The sequence below is a fragment of the Carcharhinus amblyrhynchos genome, chromosome 3 (genome assembly GCF_965287045.1).
Source record: "Carcharhinus amblyrhynchos chromosome 3, sCarAmb.v2.hapA, whole genome shotgun sequence".
In the NCBI taxonomy this organism is placed as follows: Eukaryota; Metazoa; Chordata; class Chondrichthyes; order Carcharhiniformes; family Carcharhinidae; genus Carcharhinus; species Carcharhinus amblyrhynchos.
The window spans coordinates 73,003,037-73,025,607 of record NC_137326.1 but is presented as its reverse complement, the minus strand read 5'-3'; the positions used below and the strand labels follow the sequence as shown (position 1 = coordinate 73,025,607).

Here is a 22,571-nt window from a genome sequence, read left to right as displayed (position 1 = left end):
GCCGTACTTACGCAAGGATATTTTGGCTTTGGAGGGAGAGCAGAGGAGGTTTACTAGGCTGATGCCGAGAGATAATAAGCCGTGGATAACGAAGGAGGTGAAGGAAAGTGTTAAATTAAAAGCGGAGGCGTTTAGAGTAGCAAAGAGTAGTGGGCGAGAAGAGGATTGGGAGAGGTTTAAATGTCAACAAAGATTGACAAAGAAGATGATAAAGAAGAGTAGGAGAAACTATGAAGCTGGGCTTGCGCTTAATATAAAAAAGGATAGCAAGAGTTTTTATAAATATATAAAAAGGAAGAGGCTGGCTAGGGTGAACGTTGGTCCCTTAGAGGATGAGAAGGGGGACTTAGTGGTAGGGGATGGGGATATGGCTGAGGTCCTGAATAACTTTTTTGTTTCTGTCTTCACGGAGGAGGACGTGAATAATTTGCTGGGTGTTAGAGATGGAAAGGTGGTAGGACTGGAGGGTCTTAATGACATTACTGTTACTAGAGAGCAGGTGCTCGACAGGCTGGAGGGACTGATTGTGGACAAGTCGCCAGGACCGGATGGAATGCATCCGAGGGTTCTGAAAGAAATGGCGGAGGTGATAGTGGATGCCTTGGTGGTTATTTTCCAGACGTCGCTGGATTCCGGGGAAGTGCCGGAAGATTGGAAAGTGGCTAATGTTACGCCGTTGTTTAAGAAGGGTGCCAGGCAAAAGGCAGGGAATTATAGGCTGGTTAGTTTAACGTCTGTTGTAGGTAAAATGTTAGAATCCATCATCAAGGAGGAAATAGCGAGGCATCTTGAGAGGAGTTCTATGAAGATGTGTCTAGGGCGGTGGATAGAGGAGAGCCGGTGGATGTGGTCTTTCTTGATTTTCAGAAGGCGTTTGACAAGGTACCTCACAGGAGGTTATTGCAGAAGGTCAGGGGACAGGGAGTTGGGGGTAGGGTGTTAGCGTGGATAGAGGATTGGTTGTCAAATAGGAGGCAGAGAGTGGGGGTCAATGGGTGCTATTCGGATTGGCGGATTCAAAATAGTTTCTAAACAATCCTTGCCTTGTCCATAAAGGGGCTGGAGCGCACCAATGATGCAGGAAGGAAAGGCTAAAATAATCAGCTTGAATTCCCATCCAATAATCGCTGCTTGAAAGTACATTCGGCTCAAAGTCCAATATGGTACCCATGCAAGGCTCTGCATCGTCCAGAGGGGAGTGAAGGAGTGACAATGACCTCAATTTTTGTCAAGTCAAGCCAACTCTGAAGTTCTTTACAAGAAGGCAGAGGGGGCCTGATGCTGGACTTTGCATCCCATTCCCGTGCCTGGGATAAAATGGAAGGTAGCCAGCCTGCATGCAGTGCTCCTGCCCTTGCCAGTGCAGCTGTAAGTTTGGGCAGTTCTTCACCAAGTGGCCAACTGTCGCAAACATGCCAAGGCAGCAAGCACCATCATGGAAGGTATTAGAGCCAAGACCATTTAACAGCCATTTTTCAACAGAGTCATGAAGGAGCAATTAGAAGCAGGATGCTTCACTGATTTTTCTTTTCCCTTAGCACTAGAGTTGCCCCAAGTGAGATCTGCAAATTCCACTGGGAATCAAACCTGGACCACTTCCTGACCTTGACTTCTCATTACTGCTGTGTGTTATACATTTACTCAACAGCACATCAGTCAGGTTTTGAAGGATCAAGTGAAGAAGTGAAGCTTATAATAGGCCATGCAGCTCCATGCCTTTCAAACATGCAACCAAACCAACAGAAAGACTGTTATATAGTCAGCCCCAAAGCTATTCAGGATGTTTTCTCACAATACTGCCAACTCCTGCACGGACTTGCTGAGACAGTTTCATATGCAAGAAAGAACTGTTTGAAAAATCACTACTGTCTGATGAGAGAGAATTCAAAGCAGATCATCAAGGGAAATTGAGGGAAAGAAAAAAGGAATTCCGCCTTCTGACAGGGAACCCCTTTCTTCTCCATCCAGCCAGTTACTGGGCCCTGACAAATACTCAAGCATCAATCTTCAGGAGATGTGAGGATGTGGGGGTGAACGCAATAGTTGTTGCACTTGCAGAAATGGATAAAGATCAAACCTCAACATCAGACAAGCAATGTATGAGCTTCATTAAATCACTCAAGGATAATGATCAGACCACTCAGTTCCAGCAAAATTATAACACAGGTTGAAATCACTAAATGATTGACTCTACCTCTCACTGTAGTGAGGGGAGGGCAGCACAATCTTGGTATGGTCAATTGGCTATGGGTAGCAGTTAGTTTGAGGGTGTTTGGATAGTCACCCATAGATTGTTACAAACGTTTCAAAGATTGGACAGTTGCACTTTTCCTCTGTGAGCCTATTTGATAAAAGTGGTGTGGTGAGCACAGAAGTCGCAGGCCTTATCCCTAGTCTGAGCGATGATCCATCATTGCAGCCAGGTGCTGTGGGGTCCCACAATTGGCCACAATTTCCATGCCCTGCCTCAGGAATATGGACAGGTGAAAAAAGAGAGTGGGTGTCTGCAATTTACCTTAGCACCGCTACCTCCTCCATAGCCCCAGCAGCAAACAGTGCTGGAAAAAAAGACCAGAAAGAAGCCTATTCGTAAGTGTATTAAATTTCACAACCTCAGGAGGTGCCAATCTGCTTTGTCCTGGATGGTGTTGAGCTTCTTGAGTATTGTTAGAGCTGCACGCATCCAGGCCAGTGGAGGGTATTTTCACCACACTCCTGACTTGTACTTGCAGATGATGGACAGACTTTTGGGGTCAGGAGATGAGCCACTCACCACAATGTTCTGACCTTTGGACCTGCTCCCATAGCCATGGCGTGGAGGAGTTGAGTTTCTGGCCAAGATGATTCTGCCCCGCACCAAACCCACAACAAATCAACAGTGGGGCTTTTGATGATGCCAAGGGAGCATGGCATTAGACTCTCTCTAGTTAAAGATGATCATTGTCTGACACTTGTATGGCATAAAATGTTACCTGTTACTTTTCAGCCCGATTCAGAATGTCACCCAGGTCTTGCTACATGTCGGCACAAAATGTGTCAGTACCTGAATGCTGAATGGAACCACATTTTTCCATGTAATGTGTCCTTCCTGATAGAACCATACCTTGACTCGACATAATTTTAATTTTCTACTCACACTCTGTCACTTTTGAGGCTGAGAGGGAAAATTGAGGAAGCTAGTCAAAAAAATGATTTCTGGCTGCATTGGTAGAGGCAAATGGTACAAGAGGAGTTATGTTAAACATTTCAAAATCCACTGGTTAGGCCTCTCAGATAAAGGACTGTCTTTATTTTTATACAATGCACATTTGCACAGTGGTCAGCACTGCTGCCTCACAGCACCTGCGACCCCAGTTCAATTCTGGCCTTGGGTGTATAGAGTTTGCACATCATCTCCATGTTTGCATGGAATTCCTCCGGGTGCTCCGGTTTCCTTTTGCAGTCCAAAGATGTGCAGGGTTGGTGGATGCTAAATTGCCCTTGGTGTGTTCCAATATGCGTGGATGGGCCTGGGTAAGAGCCTCTGTCAGGCAGTTGTTGCAGGCTTGATGGGCCCAATGGCTTTCTTTTGTACTGCAGGGATTGTGTGATTCTATTCTAATTTTGGCGCCACAGTTTAGGAAGGATGTCAAGGCCTTAAACAGGATGTAAAATGGTCCCAAGGATGAGGGACCAGTTATGTGAGAGGACTGGGATAATTCTCCTTAGGGCACTGAAGGTTAAGTGGAAATCTGATAGAAACCTTCAAAATCATAACAAGTTTTGAAAGAGTAGAAGGGGGAAAATGGTTACCATTAGTAGGAGGGCAAGAAACCAGAAGCGATAGACACACAAGATTATCAGAAGAGGAACATGAGGGGAGTTATGATCGAGAATGCAATGCCTGAAAGGGTGGTGGACACTCAATAACAAAATATTTGAAGGGTTGAAGGGCAAAGAGCAAAGGGTAGTAGAAAAAAGTAAATTTCTCTTTAAAGAAGCTTGGCACATGCATTTCAAGTAAAATGGTATCAGTTCTGATATTGTGTGATTGATGGCCTGGTTTTCAGACATTGTTGTGTCTGCAGTCTGACAGATCAATTGTTTGCGAGTGCAGGGTGTGTTGGGAGTTCCCTGTGGAATTTGCTGAATAAATGAATGGGGCAACTGCTTCACTATGACATCCGTCTGTGGTCCCATTTGAAGACAGGCAATCAAATGAGCAAAGATGTGACTGCAGCTACTCAAGAGGACCAACGGATACTGAACTAGTCCAAAGATGAATAGGTGCCTTCAAATGAAACTGGACTCGGAACAACTAACTAGTTCAGACAAACTAACATGAGCAGTAGGAATCAGGTACAACATGAATTAAAAGGCCCTTGGCAAACTTTTCCTTAGGTTTGGTGAAGAAGCATGCCTCCGTTTTGCTTCCATTACAGTGACATCTGTTTGATTCTTCTCATTGAACCTCAATGCTTATTAATAAAAGGTCACCAAAGCAAATTCCAGCAGCCGGAGAATTTTGCTTCTACCGTTTTTACGATGACTACGAGGTAGTACAGTGGTTAGCACTGCTGTTTCACAGCTCCAGGGACCTGGGTTCAATTCCTGGCTTGGGTCACTGTCTGTGTGGAGTCTGCACATTCTCCTTGTGTCTGCATGGGTTTCCTCCGGGTGCTCCGGTTTCCTCCCACAGTCCGAAGATGTGTGGGTTAGATTGATTGGCTGTGCTAAAAATGCCCCTTAGTGTCCTGAAGTGCATAGGTTAGAGGGATTAGCGGGTAAATATGTAGGGATATGGGGGTACGGCCTGGGTGGGATTGTGGACAATGCAGGCTCGATGGGCCAAATGGCCTCTTTCTGTACTATGATTTCTATATACAATTTGGAAGCACACCATTATGTTGATCCAAGTTTGGATTCTTTGTGCAAAGGTCCAAACACCCACTTTTCAAAATCACAACCCAGCAGAATAGTGAGATCCAATTACCAATGGCCAATCAGAAAACAAGAAGTTTTTGCCCTGCAGCAGTGTAAGTGTGGGAGCCAAACTTTAGAGATTCAAACGCTCAGTATTTCAAAACATTTTTTTCCACACAAAAGCACAAACATAGAGCAAGTTACTTCATGCAGAGTCAATAAAGCATTCAATTTTTAAACCACCTTGTCACCTCAATCTAATCTGCTCTTGTCAGAACCAAAAGAAGATCTCCAAACAGAACATTAACAACCATATAAGTCACTTGAACTCTTCCATTAGATCCCAGCCTGTAATTTCTCCTGGTATCTATTTTTCGATACATAAATCACCCAAACACCCTCAGTTAGTTTCCAGCCATTTGACAAGTGGATACTGTCAAATCTCAGTATCTATTCGACAATATATAAACAATTCAAACAGCTTGGTTGTAACTCATTGCCACACCTCCAACATTCCAAGTGTGATTTTGGCTCCATGATAGCTTTCTTGCTTGCAAGTTCAGAAGGTTGAGAGTTCATAGACTATTGACCAACATGTCAGCTAGACCACCACCGCTCCAGTGCAGTACTGAGAAAGTGCTGCACTGTTGGAAGTGCCATCTTTCAGGTGATCTGTTGAATCAGAGCCCTAAGGGCCTGATGACATAGATAAAGATCCAAACTCACGCCTTTCATCGCTCTACCAACACCACCAGAATAGGACTACCTTGTCAATTATCTCATGTCCTGTGAGTGGAAGCTTGTTGTGCCCAAACTACTTTCCTGTTTTTACTCAGTGCAACCACACTTAAAAAAATAATGAACTGGCTGTGAAATGCTTTCAGACATCCATCAGGTCTACATACAATCCTTACAGTGTAGAAGGAAGCCATTCAGCCCATCGAGCTTGCACCAGCAACAATCTCACCCAGACGCTAGATCCAAATATTTACCTGTCAATCTCCCCAAAACTAAGGACAATTTAGCATGGCCAATTAACCTAATTCACACATCATTGGATGCAGTCTTGATGGAACAATATAAATTATTTTCTTCATTTAAACTCCTTAATTAGATACCAGCCTGTAACTCATTCCTGGATATCTATACTCCTCTAGATAAATCAACTGGACTCTTTGATTGGATCACAGGTTGTTTTCTGTATGTTTGAAGCACTGTAAATAACCACAAATAACCATCATCTCACAACAGGAGTTCATTTCAGTGACTTATAATTTTGATTCATCAAACTAATGTTGCATCAGGAGAATTTTACCCAGGCTGGAATGGGAAAATGTATGGCACCAACGGTGCCACCTTCATTCTTGCCATTTCAAGATCCTCAGCTTGAAGGAAGAACTCAAAACCAAGCCCAGTCTTCCAATAAGAAACAGAGTTATAAACACGGTTGCCTGTCTGATATGCCTTGTCCCAATCACCTTGTGAGCCCAGAAAAACCTGCATTAATTATTGCGGGTTGAATGCCACTATTGCTTTCCTCTCTGCATGTCCGCAGCCTGGTCCCATGTGGCCACTCCTGAGATCATGGCAACCTGAATGAAGTCCAGAACTTACTGTCAAAGCTGTTGTGCTGCGTGGTGAGCATCGTCTGCACTGTACGGCTGGCGTTCCTCACCAGCGCTTCAAACTCACTGTGGCTCCTCTCGGCCAAGTTGTCCTCCATTTCACTGGTACAGCAGGTGTAACCCTGTGGGCAGATCCGCAGGTGCTCTCCTGAAACACAAAACACATCCAAATTTGAAAACAAAGGTCGGTGAAATGGGCAGCATGTTCTTCTGCTAAGGGTCTTCCAAAAGATTTCCAAATGTTCCCCAGCGTAATCTCCCAATAGCCCACTGAAAGTTAACAGAATCACAGAATTATTTTGGCACAGGAGGCCATTTGGCCCATCGTGTCTGCACCAGTTTTCCAAGCAAATAATTCATTTTGTGCCATTCTCCTGCCTTCTCCCCATAACCCTGCTCATTCTTTCTTTTCAGATGACAATCTAGCTCTCTTTTTGATTTCCAAGTTTGTGAATGATTGAAAGCTTGGAAGCATTGTGGAGCGTAAGGAGGATAGTGCGAATTTCAAAGAGATATAAACAAGTTGTTGGAATTGGCGGATGGGTGGCAAATGAATTTCAGCGTGGAGAAATGTGAAGTGATTCATTGTGGTAGGAAGGACATGGAGAGACAATGTAAATGTGCAAAAACAAAGGATCCAACTTTAAAGGGGATGCAAGAACGGCAGGACCAGGGTGTATACATGTACAGTCGTTGAAGGTGGCAGGACAGGCAAATGAAGCATACAATAATCTAGGTTTATTAACAGAGCATGGAATGCCAGAGCAAGGAACTTATGTTGACACTAGTTTGGTCTCAGCTAGAGTATTGCATCCAGTTCCAGGTGCCATACTTCAGGAAAACCGGGGTAGTGTTAGAGAGAGATTAGAAACAATTCATTGGAATGGTTCCAGGGGTGAGGAACTTCAGTTATGAAGATGGATTGGAGAAAATAGGACTGTTTTCCTTAGGAAAGAGAAGGTTGAGAAGAGATCGAATAGAAGACGTTGAAAATCATGAGGGGCCTGGACACAGTAGATAAGGAGACACTGTTCCTATACGCGAAATAATCAAGAACGAGAAGCAACATATTTAAAGTAATTGGCAAAAGAAGCAACGGGGATATGAAGAAAAACATTTTCATACAGCGAGTGGCCTGGAATGCATTGCCTAAGAGTGTGGTGGAGGCAGATTCATGGAATGTTTAGGTATCCTTGGAGAGAGGAAGATTAAGGAAACGTTTAATAAAGGTGTTCAAAATCATAAGGAGTCCTAATAGAGCAGATTGAAAGAAGTTATTTCCATCAGCAGGAGGAACAGTAACAATGGATAGGAATTACGATTATCAGGTCGGGGAGATGAGGAGAATTTTTTTTAAAAAAACATTATGATGTGGAATTTACTGCCTGGTAGGATCGTGGAATATTCAATAGTGACTTTCAATTAGATAAAAACTTGAAAAGGAAAAGTTGTAAGTCAGTCACTGGGGAAAGGGAGGGTGAGTGCGACTATCTGAATTACCCTTAGAAATAAATGCCCTCTTCTGTGCTATTTGCTTGAAGCCAGCATGGCACCAATCAATCTGCATTGGCTGTGGCTGAGTTGGTCCCACTCTTACATTTTACCCAGAAAGTTCAAGTCCGATTCAGGGAATTTGAATACAACTCTACGTTGACATTGCAGTGAAGCACTGAGGGTATGCCACACTGTCTGCCCTGTGAGGTGGATAGAAAAGATTTCCAGGCACTGTTCTGGAGAAGAACAAGGGAATTTTAATGATGTCCCAGTCAATATTTATCCCTCAGCCAACATCACCAAAACAGAATATCTGGTCATTGCAGGGGCTTGCTGTGTTGATACTGGCTGTCACATTTTCCACACTGAAGTGTCTGTACTTCACTGGCTGTAAAATGCTTTGGATTGTTCGAAAGTTGTGCAAGGGTTAGTGCACATTCAAGTTCTATCTTTCCTTCAAAGAGCTGGTGTGTTTACAAAGTTCGAAGAGCAACAACTAGTATTCAGGAAGCTGAGGAAAAGGCAACTGACCCACAACACTCACCATAGACCATGAAAACCCCATGGTTTGCAAGAGGCCAGGAATAATGTCTGAAAAATTTAGGCAAATTCCTAATCAAATCCCTAAAATAATCAGAGTAACCCATAACATGCCACTCAAACTAATCTACCCCATTCACAGAGATGCCAACTCGCTGAGGCACACATGTCCATTTATGATTGGAAAGGTTCATGTCATCAATTGTTCCTCATCCCATTTTACTTGATTGTTGTCTGTAGCTTGTCTATGAGCAATCCGACTGGCAATGCACCAATATAAGGAGATCTGAGTTTTCCAAGTCTTGCACTCTCAGGGTTGTGCACGGAATATGTTTGGATGAAAGGCTTATTGGGCACCCTGAAAACTATCACGCCTGTAATCTCCCAAGATAGTCACCTGGAGGAGGTGGGATAAAGAACTGAACACATCTGTCAAAGCATCCTGATGCATACACTGCTCACAAAACCCACGTATGATATGGCTGGCAGAATAGCTCGCTTCAGCCACCTTTGCATCTTATTACAATCAAGTTGTAATGGTCGCACAGCCTTGAGTGCAAACTGAACATCCCTCTATTCTGCACCAAAGTAGGACTTACCAATAAGCTCAGAAAATAGTACCCTAATACATCAATGTAACAATTTACCATTTTTTCCATCAATCACCTTCCTTCTAATGGAGTGTACACACAGTGACTTGGATTTCCCTTAGCTTTTAAGATTGCTGTGCAGCTGTACGTGTGCAAATTTTGAAGTGAGCACTGCTTGTTTTATAACTTGTGTTTCTCTTGTGGGACAACATGCAGCTTAGAGTGCCAGTCAGTGCTCATTCTGCCTGGTCAAACCATGCTAATTAGAAATTGCATTGAGCCGATATACGCGGAATTTGCAACCTGATGTAGGAGGAATAGATGACCTTGGACCCTGGATTCCAACATTAGGGTTTTCCACACCTCATGGCAGGGTCTATGGTCGATTAATTGATCAAGATTTATTGCTGTGATTCATCATCAATTCCATTCTTATTGTATAATGCGATTACCAGGAGGGTAGAAGGTGAATTAAATGGACCTTGCTTTTTTGTCACTTAGTCATTACTGCGTTCCCATTTGTTACAATTGCTGGGCAGAAAGTAATAAACAAAACAATCAGGTTCAGCAACAAACATTGACTGAAAATAGGCAATTCATACATGGCTGCCATTCAACCAGTTGAGGACTGGACTGTTCAGTTACAGAGTGATCTGCAAATTTCCAAAATGGACATCCCTGTGTTGCGCATGAGGACATTGGGTACAAAGGGTTTCTGGTCCTCCTCCATGTCAGCTTTTCATCTCTTCTCAAGCAGCCCATTTTAAGCTGCCAAAAGGACCACTTGCCTCTGATACCTTCTCCAATGGCTGCTTGTGTTTAGCTGAGCTATATCAGTAGAGTACTCAACTGGAGGTGGCATCACAAGCAAGCCCAGGTCATGCAGAAAGAAGCTCTTCAACACCAATGCGGAGCTGGAGGTTTGTCCACCTTTTACCCTGTGTGCTAGAACTATCAGGGAGGCACTCTGATGCCAGCCCAGAGTAGATAAATCAGCATAGACTAGGGTGATCAAACCTCCTCCATCCTTAATCTAAATGACTCATCTATTCACTGGACTTTGCTACTGCGCCACAGGGAAGCTGCATTGTTAAGCTCAATGAATTTTCATTGGCAGTAACGCAATTCAGTTTACCTGTGGTCAAATGGATAAGTACAGTAAGTCGTCTCACAACACCAGGATAAAGTCCAACAGATTTATTTGGTAGCACCAGCTTTTGGAAATGGATAAGGGCACTGTGCTATGTGGAGCAGATCACAGGTTCAAGCCCAGCATAAGCCAACTCCTCCGTCTGGGATTCAACAACCATAGGCTATGGGGAAGGACTTGCAGGGGAGAAAAATCAGCCACCACCCCAGTCCTGATTGAGCCAGCACTGGTGAAAGGGAAATCATGCCTCTCACTTCTCCTGCTCTCTCGGATTCCTCCAAACATTCATTTTCCATTTATGCATATGAAGACTGGCACTGCCCTTGTGTACCAGACAGCATCACATGAAACTATCAACAGTCACCACTTCCTGCAATTGGGAGAGTTGTGTTGGAAATGGAAAAAGTGCAAATTAGGGAAAAATTTCTTGATGCCAGTCTTGCCTTTTTGCCTCTATCCATCAATCCACCATGTTGACAGGGGTTGAATGGTAGCCCAGAATGTGCAAGCAAGAGATGAAATAAATAGAGAGCTTGCTCCTTCGCAAATCCATCGAACATGCTTTGATGCGATCCATATAATGACATGCTAGTTTTACAATCAGCTTTTTGTATTGTATGAGTGATGGCCCAGGTTAGGGTTCGGGTTAAATTCAAATATTAAAGTGCAGCCTCATGCAATAACTCAAGATTAGCTGGCGTTGTCCTCTGGGCCTGGTCAGATACAACAAACGTGGACAGAAACTCAAAGCTAGCTGAGGTGCAGACTGCTGGATGCACAATGTGCCACTCTCTGCATGTTGGCTGACGGACCTGACATGGCCCAAGTGACCACCTCAAACAGTTGGTGACCTGAGAGGGGCTCAGTTGGCAACAGTCTGGCCCCTGACTCAGAGGTTGTGGGTTTGAATGGCATCCTAGAGATGTAAACACATAATCTAGGCTAACACTCTATTGCAGTGTTAAAGGAGTTCATTGGTCCATTCCAGAAAGCCAGTAGATGAAGCTTGGGACTGGAAACAACCATAGAATCCTGACAGTGCAGAAAGAGGCCATACGGCCCATCCAAATATACCGACTCTCCAAAAGGGCATCTTACTCATGCCCCCCGCCTCTCCCATAACCCTATGTATTTACCTTAGCTAATCCATCTAACCTGCATATCTTTGGACACTTATTTGCACACTTTTATATTTATTCCAATATTACGCATTATAAGCATACATCTCCAAATCCGAAAATCACAAGTATAATCTGTCTCTATTTATACAGCTCAAGAGATTCACCAGTTATGCTCACCATCTGCAAACAATTAAACATAATTAATATACAATTAATATGCAGCATCATAATAGGCACTGTCTTTCAGATGAGATGTTAAACTGAGGCCCCATCTGCCTTTTCAAGTGGACACAACATATTGCACAGTACCATTTCAAAGAACAGGAAAGTTCACCTTTGTGCCCTAACCCAAACTGATTCCTCAACCAGCATTATTAAACAGATCATCTGTGTATTAACTCACTGCTGCTTGTGGGAGCTTGCTGTGCACAAATTAGCTGCCATGTTTCCTGCACGACCACAAGCAGTGCTTTTCAAAAGTACTTCATTAGCTGTAGTGTGCCTTGGGAAGTCTCGAGGTCATGAAAGGCATGGTCTAAATGTAAATTTTCTTTAAACTGCAGAGAATAAAGGGTCTCGGATGACTGGCGCAGTGCCAGGATTTAATCCAATGTAAAATAGCTGCAGGTGGGGGGAGGGGAGGGTGGTAGCGAATGGTGGAATTCAGGGCAACAGTAACTGGTGATTCCCCCCCACTCTGGTCTTTTTCCACACCGCCCCCCCCTCCCCCACCCCACCCCAATACTTTCAAAAAGGCTGCACATTCTTTGTACAACACATTCTTTTTGTGTGAACCTAACACAATTCAGAGGTGGACCACAAGTGCCCAGTTACCATTGTAAAGTCCGCCCTCTCAGCCTTTTGTCCTCCAACTCAGCCCTAGCTTGCAACCTAGGTTTGGGAGGCTGAGAGATATCCAGCTGTGCTGAATGGTGTGCACACTGGCATGGGCTCTGGGTGTTCAAAAGTGGCCTCAATTCGCATTTGCAAAGGTTAAGCATGAATGGCGAGCGTGTCGAATAATGGGACAAGAACTTTGTGGGGTTGGTGTTTTATCCAAAGATGGGGAGTGACATATCCTGTATCTATTTTTAAATCACGGGAAGAATCACTATTAACACAAGCAGCCTTTTCTTTCCACTTTACTGTTCGTCTCTTTTTGTTAAATTGTAGCTTTGCATGTTGAATTGTGCTGACAGCACCAGATGAGGCCTGATAGTGAGTCAGCGACTTCGGCATATGCTAAGGAGAGTGTAATTAGCATCAATAAAGGTCATCATTAACTTGAGTGCTGAGTGATTGAGCCTTTTGCGCTCAGCCCCATTACATCAACAGTGTTAACTTTTCAAAGTCAGTTCTGCCAATCGGTTCACATCAACAGAGTCTCTTAAAAAAGGTAACAAATAAAGAACTTGTATTAATTAAAGCATTCTTTCTGCCCTTGGAACCTCGCAAATACTTCACAATCAATGGAGTACTTCTGAAGTGTAATCACCCTTGTAATGTCAGAAACGTGGCACCCAGTTTGGTCACAGCAAAGTCTCACAAACAGCAATGTGGTAGTCATCAGATGAGTCATCAGATGTCAACTGAGGGATAAATACTAACCAGGACTCCCAGGAAAAACACTCCACCCAGACATTCTCTCTTCTACCTTCTTCCATCGGGAAAAAGACACAAAAATCTGAGATTACATACCAACCGACTCAAGGACAGCTTCTTCCCTGCTGCCATCAGACTTCTGAATGGACCTACTTTGCAATATGTTGATCTTTCTCTACACCCTAGCAATAACTGTAACACTACGTTCCGCATTCTCTCCTTTCCTTCTCTATGAACGGTAAGCTTTGTCTGTATAGCATGCAAGTAACAATACTTTTCACTGTATACTAATACATGTGACAATAAGAAATCAAATCACCATACCCGCTCCTCTTCCAAATAACATTCTGGGATCTTTAACTTTCATTGAAGGGAGTGGACGTGGATTGATGTAAATGATCCTTTGATGTTACTTCAAGAAAGAGCAGCAGGATTCTTCCCAGTTTCCTTAGGCAGTACTTATCTCTCAAGTAACATTGATAAAACTGAAAATCTGGTTGTTATCAGCCTGCCTGCTATGCGCTACTTGGCTGCTGCATTTCCCACACTGTAACAGCAACTAGACTACAAATGTACTCAAACGGGTTGTGAAGCACTTTAGAATATCCTGTGGATGTTAAAAACTCAACAAAAATGGAGGTCCTTTCATCCTTTGGCACCCACTTGCCTCATGTTCAAAGCTACCAATTTCCTGTAGAATGGAGCAAGCACTTCATCATGGTTTAGTTTACAATGTGTACATTGTGAGCTGATAATGCAGTGTGTTACAGACTCTCCATAACACCCAGATAGCCAGTCTGCCATCTTCATTGCTTAAAGTGAAACGGCACTGAGTGTGTGTGAAATTGAGTAAATGCTCCTTGCGTTGTTCTCTGATGTGAAACAAAAGTGCAGAGACTAGACATTTGCACACTTTGTTGGCAGCAGTCATCCTCCGCTCTCTCCGCCCCCTTTGGTGCTGGTGGTAGGGGAGGGGCAGTGGAATTGGTCAGAGGTCAAACTCCTGATCATGATTCAGAGGAGGCTGTGATCAAACTGTGTACACCCTGGACAGATTACATCTCGATGGCATGTCTAGTTCTGGGCATGGAGACACGAGGGAGACATACAGGTGCCAGGGACAGTACAGAGAAAGATCACAAACTGATCTGTTGTGTCAAAGATCTGGCTTATGAAGAAAGATTGCACAGACAACGAATATATGCAAGAGGTGATCTTTTGGGATATATAAGATTGTTAGAGAAGATAAAATCAGAGGCAGTCAAAAGCAATTTTCGGACTAAACAGAAAATGCTGATAAGTCTCAGCTGGCTTGGCAGCACCTATGCTCGGAGAAAGAGAGTTAATTCAAGCCTTCTGAAGAATGGTCATACTCCAAACATTAACTCTATTTCCCTTTCCACAGTTACTGCTGGACCTGCTGACCTTTTTCGGCGTTTTCTGTTTTTATTTTAGATTCCCAGCATTTGCATTACTTTGCTTTTAATTTTCAGGTGGTAGCAAGAAGTTCCCCTTGACACAAAGTGATGATATGGAGATGCCGGCATTAGACTGGGGTAGGCACAGTAAGAAGTCTCACACACCAGGTTAAAGTCCAACAGGTTTATTTGGTAGCACAAGCTTTTGGAGCGCTGCTCCTTCATCAGGTGAGTGGGAGTTGGGTTCACGAACACAGCATATATAGACACAAACTCAATTACAAGATAATAGATGGAACGTGATTCTTAACAGATAATCAAGTCTTTACAGATACAGACAATGTGAGTGGAGAGAGGTTTAATCACAGGTTAACGAGATGTGTTTTGTCTTAAGCCAGGACGGATAGTGAGATTTTGCAAGCCTAGGCAATTTGTGGGGGTTAGATAGTGTGACATAAACCCAATTTCCTGGTTGAGGCCGTCCTCATGTATGAGGAACTTGGCTATAGTTTCTGCTTGGCAATTCTGCATTGTTGTGTGTCTTGAAGGCTGGCTTGGAGAATGCCTACCCAAAGATCAGGGGCTGAATGCCCTTGACTGCTGAAGTGTTCTCCGATAGGAAGGGAATACTCCTGCCTGGCGATTGTCCAGCAGAATCCATTCATTCATTGTCGTAGCGTTTGCATGGTCTCCCCAATGTACCATGCTTCGGGACATCCTTTCCCGCAGCGTGTCAGGTAGACAATGTTGACTGAGTCACAATGGTATGTACCGTGTGCCTGGTGGATGGTGTTCTCACATGAAATGATGGCATCTGTGTCGATGATCCAGCATGTCTTGCAGACGTTGCTATAGCAGGGATGTGTGGTGTTGTGGTGACTGTTCTCCTGAAGGCTGGGTAGTTTGCTGCGGACAATGGTCTGTTTGAGGTTGCATAGCTGTTTGAAGGCAGGAAGTGGGGGTGTGGGGATGGCCTTGGCAAGGTATTTGTCTTCATTTGGACAACGAAAGGTACTCTCTCCGCTGTGACCTGTACTCATCTTCTGAGGAGGTCGGTGCAGTTTTTCACTGTCAATCGATGAGTCGAGCGCCATATCCTGATCTTAGATGGGCGTCTTTCAGCTTCTGTTGCGATCCTCTTCACCTGAGTAGATTCTGTGTCTATGAAGGGCTTGTCCGTAGGGGATGGCTTCTTTAACGCGTTTAGGGTGGAAGCTGGAGAAGTGGAGCATTGTGAGGTTATCCGTGGGCTTGCGGTACAGTGAGGTGCTGAGGTGACAATCTTTGATGGAAATATGTGTGTCCAAGAATGCAACCAATTCTGGAGAGTAGCCCATGGTGAGTCTGACGGTGGGGTGGAGCTTGTTGATGTCATCATATAGTTGTTTTAGTGATTGTTACACAAAGTGATCAACATATAGAATGGTTTTCAGATTGAATGTTGGAGATGAAAACCTTGTGATTATTTACGAAACAATGAGGTGCAGTCGTCCAGTATTTCCCCGGAATGGAGAAGCTATGACATCTTCTCCAGGGCCTTCGACATGTCACCGATGAAGACGAACATCTCGCCAAGGCCATCCCCATACCCCCACTGCTTGCCTTCAAATACTCCCGGTAGGCCCAAGACTCTGGGAGTGAATTACCTTTCTCATGCATTTATATCTTGCGATTGTCAGGTTAAGTGTGCAAATATAGGGTGTGAAGATACTGGAAAGACAGATTCTGATGTTGAAGAGCCCAGGCTAACAGTTTACCAGTGAGGTAAAGTGGCTAAACTTGAGGTAGCTAGTTTACCTCACTTTAGCGCTAACTGTTGCATGCTGGGAGACCATATTGAAATACAGGTGCAGAGGATCGAGAAGAGGGACAACACTGAAGCATGTGATATGAGACATAAAGACATAAAAGCAGAAAATGAACCAATCTGAATCTCTGTGAGTTGTGCTACAGTATTATGGGGCCAGGACTGAGGGGTTCGAAGAAACTTTGTATGAATCCAAGGCCTATTGTAAGCATTCAGGGAAGAAAGGTAGAGAATTTGAATTTGTAACAACTGAGAAGACCTCCTAACAGGGCTGCATGAAAGACAGGCTCTCCCTATCTCCTCAAGCCACCAAATCTTTTAGACTAGTGCTTTTCTGCCTGGCAATAATCTAATGACAGCACTAACCAGTTCTCCCCACACTGACTGAGGTCTTCAGTAGTCAAGATATTCTTTTAATGACATTGAACAACAGTTGAGACATGACCAATGCAGCTGCTTTAAAGCCTCTAGTGAATACCAATCCACTCTTATCTTCTCCCATGTTGATAAGCAGCAAGAGATGAGATCTGCAATGAGTCAGTAATCAGTCGGCTGCTAGTCAGGGCCTGTCAAGTTCTAATAATAACACTCACTTTGATCTCAGCTTGACAACGGCTGCCTGACAGCTTGGTTTGTGTCTGCCACTCCACCAGTAAAGTGAGAACAAGACTTTTCTTTGAACACAGGGCCTTGGGCTGGTGTCTGTCGTACTTGCCTAAGACTATCAGAAGCTTTGCGGTTTCCTGTGAGCTAATAATGCCTAGAAAATTGGTTGGTGACACTGGTGGCCCACACGCAATGATCTTGAAGCCTATATATTTACCTGGTCTTCTACTGTAGCTAATGCTTCAGTTAACATTCCGCAGGAATCCTTCGTTGAGACTCCATCCATTGAGTCTGCACCGACTCTTAGACAGAGTACTTTGCATAGGCCCTCTCCCCATCCTATTCTCATAACCTCACACAGTACCCATGGCTAATCCACCTAACCTACACATCTTTGGACGCTTAAGGCACAATTTGACTACCACAGATTCGTACAATTCTACAGTACAGAAGGAGGCCACTTGGCCCATCTAGTCTGCACCAACCACAATCCCACCCAGGCCTTACCGCATGTCCACCCACTAATCCCTCTAATCTACGCATCTCAGGACACAAAGGATCTTTAGCATGGCCAGTCAACCTAACCCACATATCTTTGGACTGTGGGGGGAAACCGGAGCACCCGAAGGAAACCCACGCAGACAGGAGAAGAATGTGCAAACTCCACACAGACAGTGACCCAAGCCGGGAATCAAACCCAAATCCCTGGAGCTGTGAAGCAGTAGTGCTAACCATTATGCTACCGTGCCGCCCATGGTACTATGAAGAATTATGGGAGGAAAACAGAGCACCCATAGGAAACCCACAGACATGGGGAGAAGGTCCACGCAGACAATCATCCAAGGCCAGATTCGAACCCTAGTCCCTGGAGCTGTGAGGCAGCAATGCTAACCACTGTGCCAACATGCTGCCCATAAAGCAACTTGGGGTGCCTGGGGGATACAACTATATAAACACAAGTTCTTTCTTTCCTGAATTGTCTGAGTTTAGTAATGCATTCAATCTTGCTCCTGGTGGGACTGATCCACAGCACAAAGATATCCATTGGCCTGCAACCAGTCAGGTAAATGATAGCTGCTTTGGCAAAGAGACCAAGTGTTCCTTTCTCCAGAACTGACACTTTTTAGCTCTGCCAAAGCCAACAGGAAACATTATTGGAGAACAATTAGAAATATCCTACAGCACTGAGCTTAAATAAAATTTCGTACACTTGTCTAAACCTACAGTTTAACAAGAAAGAACTAGCACAAATATAGCGTCTCATCATGTCGCCCAGGAAGCACCTCAAAGCCCTTGGCTTTTACTGGAACACTTTGAAATGATGTAGGCAAGTGGTGCAGTCATTTAACTGCACGCACACAGTAGTGGGATAAAAGCCCTGTTAATGTCCTTTATGTTTCTCTTCCTGCACCTACTGGTGCACAAGGCAGACTTTCATCTGTTCCCATTGCAAATGTTTGCCTGGAACAGGTCGCTAGTCTGTCTTAAAAGACTTACAGCTTGAGGGGTGCAACTTCACATCAAACCGTGGCTGCCATGAGAATCTCCTGTTCTTATCCTCTGCCCATTGGCCTGTGGGAAGAATTTAACAGGATGATACTCAAGCTGTTGTCCACATTATGAATGGACAAAAGGCTAAGAAAGTCCCCAGGGTGGCACAGACTGAGAGAAGACAAGGCTGAGGAGCAGCATGGAGTCGGAGTCTAGGAATGGGCAAGGCTCCAAAACAGCATGGAGTCCAGGTCCAGGAATGGGAAAGGTTGAGGAGCAGAGAGAAGTCAGAGTCTGGAAATGGGCGAGTGAAGAATAGGGCTCGCCACCATGGTTCGGATCAAAGAACACGCAAAGAAAACATTCAAGTTCCGAACTTAAATCATGTTCAAACTTCAGCAGTTCAGCATTAATATGAATTTCCAGTGGTTTGAAGAACTAGAAACCAACATTGCTTAGGAATTCTTGTTGCTTTATTCATTTCACATTTTTCCAATATTTCCCTCATATCTATTTAATTAAGTGGGATTACCTGGCAGGATAATCTTTCTGCAATCCATTTCTACATTGATTTCTTCTTTACTCATTCTTTTGTGACTCTGCATCTGTTACCATGGCTGTACTGCAATTTTTATACCAGAATCCTACCCTGTAACACCGCGCATTTACCATAGTTAATCCATCTAACCTCCACACCTTTGGACACGAAAGGTCAATTTAACATGGCCAATCCACCTAACCTGCACATCTTTTAACTATGGGAGGAAACCTATGCAGACACAGGGAGACTACGCAAATGTCACACAGTCACCTGAGGCTGGGGTCCTGGCACTCTGAGGGCAGCAGTGCTAACCACTGTGCCACCGTGCCACCCTCAGGTATAAGCTGGCCCAAAGCTGCATAATAATTGCCTGCAAGTTCCCTCGAATTTATTTTTGCTTGTTACACAGTGCAGTCCCACACAAGATCACACATCCCCTCCTGCCCCCTCACAGCTTGTACATGTTAAAGGGAACACAGGTGTACTTCTTTGTTTCACTCTGTGTTACACTGTGGATTGCAACACGGTCCCACACTCATGTAGCTTTAAGGAAACATTAAAGCTACGCTTACAAGATTGTCCTCCGGAATAATGCTCTCACTTTCAAATATCTGAGTCTTAACAGAAAGCTGGCCTTTGCTGAAATTAAGTATTGAGCAATGTGCGATTCGAGGAAGGTACTGCATTTACTGATTACCCTCAGTGTAGATAGAGGGGAGTGCAGCTCTCTCAGAGATGCTGTCTTTCATTGAGACATTAAACAATGCTCTCTCTAAGATGGATCTAAAAGATGAAATTATTTTGAAGAAGAACAGAATTTCTTCCTGCTGTCTTGGCCAATGCTTCTATCTCAACCAACCCTTTGAACAGGTGGTTGGAACATTTATCTCATTGCTGTTTCCGGGAGTTTGCAACATGCAAGCTGTTGGTGTTTCCTAGATTGCAACAGCGGCTACGCTAGGACAGTATTTCGTTGGCTGCGAGGTACTTCGGTACATCCTAGGGCTGTGAAAAGCACTATATAAATGCAAGTTGTAACTTAGCATCAACTGTGCCTCTTCTTGTGCTTCAGAATCATAAGGTTGTGAGTTTAAATTGCAATCCAGAGCTTCAGCATCACAATCTGGCACCTAACCTGCACATTGTTGGACTGTGAGAAAGGTGTCAGGCGAGATTCCCTGGTCTCCCAGCCGTATGTTTCCCAACGGCAGGAAATGGCGCGTTGTTTGCCAGTTTCTCTGGTCCCCGTGGGAAATCCATAGGCGGGGGTACATTGCCAGCAAGACCGGAGAATCCAGCTGGCGTGAATGGCTGGAGAATTCCGGCCATCATCTTTTAAGTGAGATATTAAATTGAGGCCCCATCTACTCAGGCAGGTGTATATCACAGATCCTGGAGCAGGAAACAGGAGAGTTATCCATGATATCCTGGCCATAAATAACCCCAAACAACATCACGCAAATGAATAATTTGGTCATTATCACAATGGTGCCTGTGGAAGTTTGCTATGTGTATATTGGCTCCTGTGTCTCCTCCAACAGTAATTAAACTTCAGATATCCTTCAATGGTTATAAAATGCTTAAAGATACCCGGTTGTCATAAAAGGCAGTATATAAATAAAAATCTTTCCTCTTATCATTTACATTAATTTTGACCCCCAGAATACCTTTATTTTTGTTGCGACCCCCAGGAATCGGTCTTTGTCATGACATTAGGTAAGAGCGTAGATTTTCTGCTCAGTGTTTTTTTAATGCTGGCAGAAAATCTTCAAACCTTGGCAACCAGCTGACTGCATTTACTCAACTCACCTGGTGCCACTTCCATTTGAAAGTGTTCTCTCCGGGATTTTGCTCGAGGAAGTTATTTAAAAGAATAAACGTTTTAAGGAAAATAATTTCCGCTATTATGTTGACTGAACCTTCAACGAGGCATGTTTACTCAATTGTTGCCTCTCCCAACAGCCCAAATCGCACCCTAATCCATTGTCCCAAAGCTAAAAGACAGTCAGTCAGGCTAATCTCTTGATTCAGTCTCTCTGCCAAAACACTTTCTTGTAAAGGTGGTGCTCTGTTACAACAGCAAGCCATCGGCTGAGCCCCCAGCCTCCCTGGCTATCATCTTTAGCCAACATTCTCTTATGCCAATCAATACCAAACAACTCTGACAATCGATCAGGACTTTCTGACACTGTTAGCTTACATCCTTGGGCAATAAAAATAGAACGGTAGCATTGCACTGCTATCCATGCCAGTCGCTAGAAGTGTTGCTGCACCTCGTGTAGAGCTGTCAATACTCTTTTGTTGGATATACTCTTGGGAGAATCCTTTACATGGCCTCCCACTGACAACCAACCTGCCCAGTCAAACGATCTTCGCTTCCTCACCTCCAATTTTCTTTCCTAACAACTAATAACCAGATGTTCAAAGATGATAGAAAAAAAGATCTCAAATGCTTTGTGATTTTTCTCCTGTGTTGCTCAGAGCTGTATCCAAGAGATTCATCTTTATTTTCTGGAAGTTTCGGGATAATCCTGGAGCGTGGGAAACCCCAGGTACAAGCTACTGCATATACCCATGGAGCTGCATATACCCATGTAGAATTCTGAGACCAAACTTTTCATGGGCTTGATTTTCATGGGGAAAATGTTTTCATGTTAATGTTGACATGTGCGTTTAACTTGGGCCCCCAAAAAGACCACTGCAATAAAACAAAGTGAAAAATGAATTTTATATTAAATATCGTTCACAATCTGATCGCTTCAATGATTTGAATGAGGAAAATAAAACCGAAATGTAAAAATGTTTTAAGAGTTTAGTTACCAGCTTTCATTTCCATTAATATTTGTACATTTACAATGATTCAAATCATTAACATCTCCAGAATGATACTTCGCTTTCGAAATATTTGATCATTAATCTCTCAAAACATAAGAACATAAGAAATAGGAGCAGGAGTAGCCATCTAGCCCTTCGAGCCTGCCCCCCATTCAATAATATCATGGCTGATCTGAAGTGGCTCAGTTCCACTTTCCCGCTTTCTCCCCATAACCCTTAATCCCCGTGTCTATCAGAAACCTATCAACCCGTGACTTAAATATTTTCAGCGAGGTAGCCTCCACCACTTCAACGGGCAGAGAATTCCAGAGATTCACCACCCTTTGAGTGAAGACGTTCCTCCTCAACTCTGATCTAAACTGCACCCCCCCCCCACCTTTTCTTGAGGCTGTGTCCTCTAGTCTTGCTAACCTTTCTAAGCAGGAAGAATCTCTCCACCTCTACCCTATCTATCCCTTCATTATCTTATACGTCTCTATAAGATCCCCCCTCATCCTTCTAAACTCCAACGAGTACAGACCCAGTCTATTTAGTCTCTCTTCATAGTCCAACCCCCTCATCTCCGGTATCAGCCTAGTGAACCTCCTCTGCACTCCCTCCATGGCCAATATATCCTTGCGCAAGTGCGGTGACCAAAACTGCACACAGTACTCCAGCTGCGGCCTCACCAGTACCCTGTACAGTTGCAGCAAGACCTCCCTACTTTTATATTCTATCCCCCTCGCTATAAAGGCCAGCATCCCATTCGCCTTCTTGATCACCTGCTGCACCTGCAGACTGGGTTTTTGCAATTCGTGCACAAGGACCCCCAGGTCCCTCTGCACCATAGCATGCTGCAGCTTTTCGCCC

At 44.1% G+C, this 22,571-nt stretch overlaps 1 protein-coding gene across 1 annotated transcript in view; it reads right to left on the bottom strand.

Annotated features, from left to right (window-relative positions):
- LOC145340835 (glypican-1-like) overlaps positions 1-22,571 on the bottom strand; it is a 190,002-nt gene that overhangs the window by 104,063 nt on the left and 63,368 nt on the right. Inside the window, exon 2 of the mRNA XM_080185289.1 lies at positions 6,517-6,675. Within this exon, the coding sequence (XP_080041415.1) occupies positions 6,517-6,675 (159 nt within the window). The remainder of the gene's footprint in view (positions 1-6,516; positions 6,676-22,571) is intronic.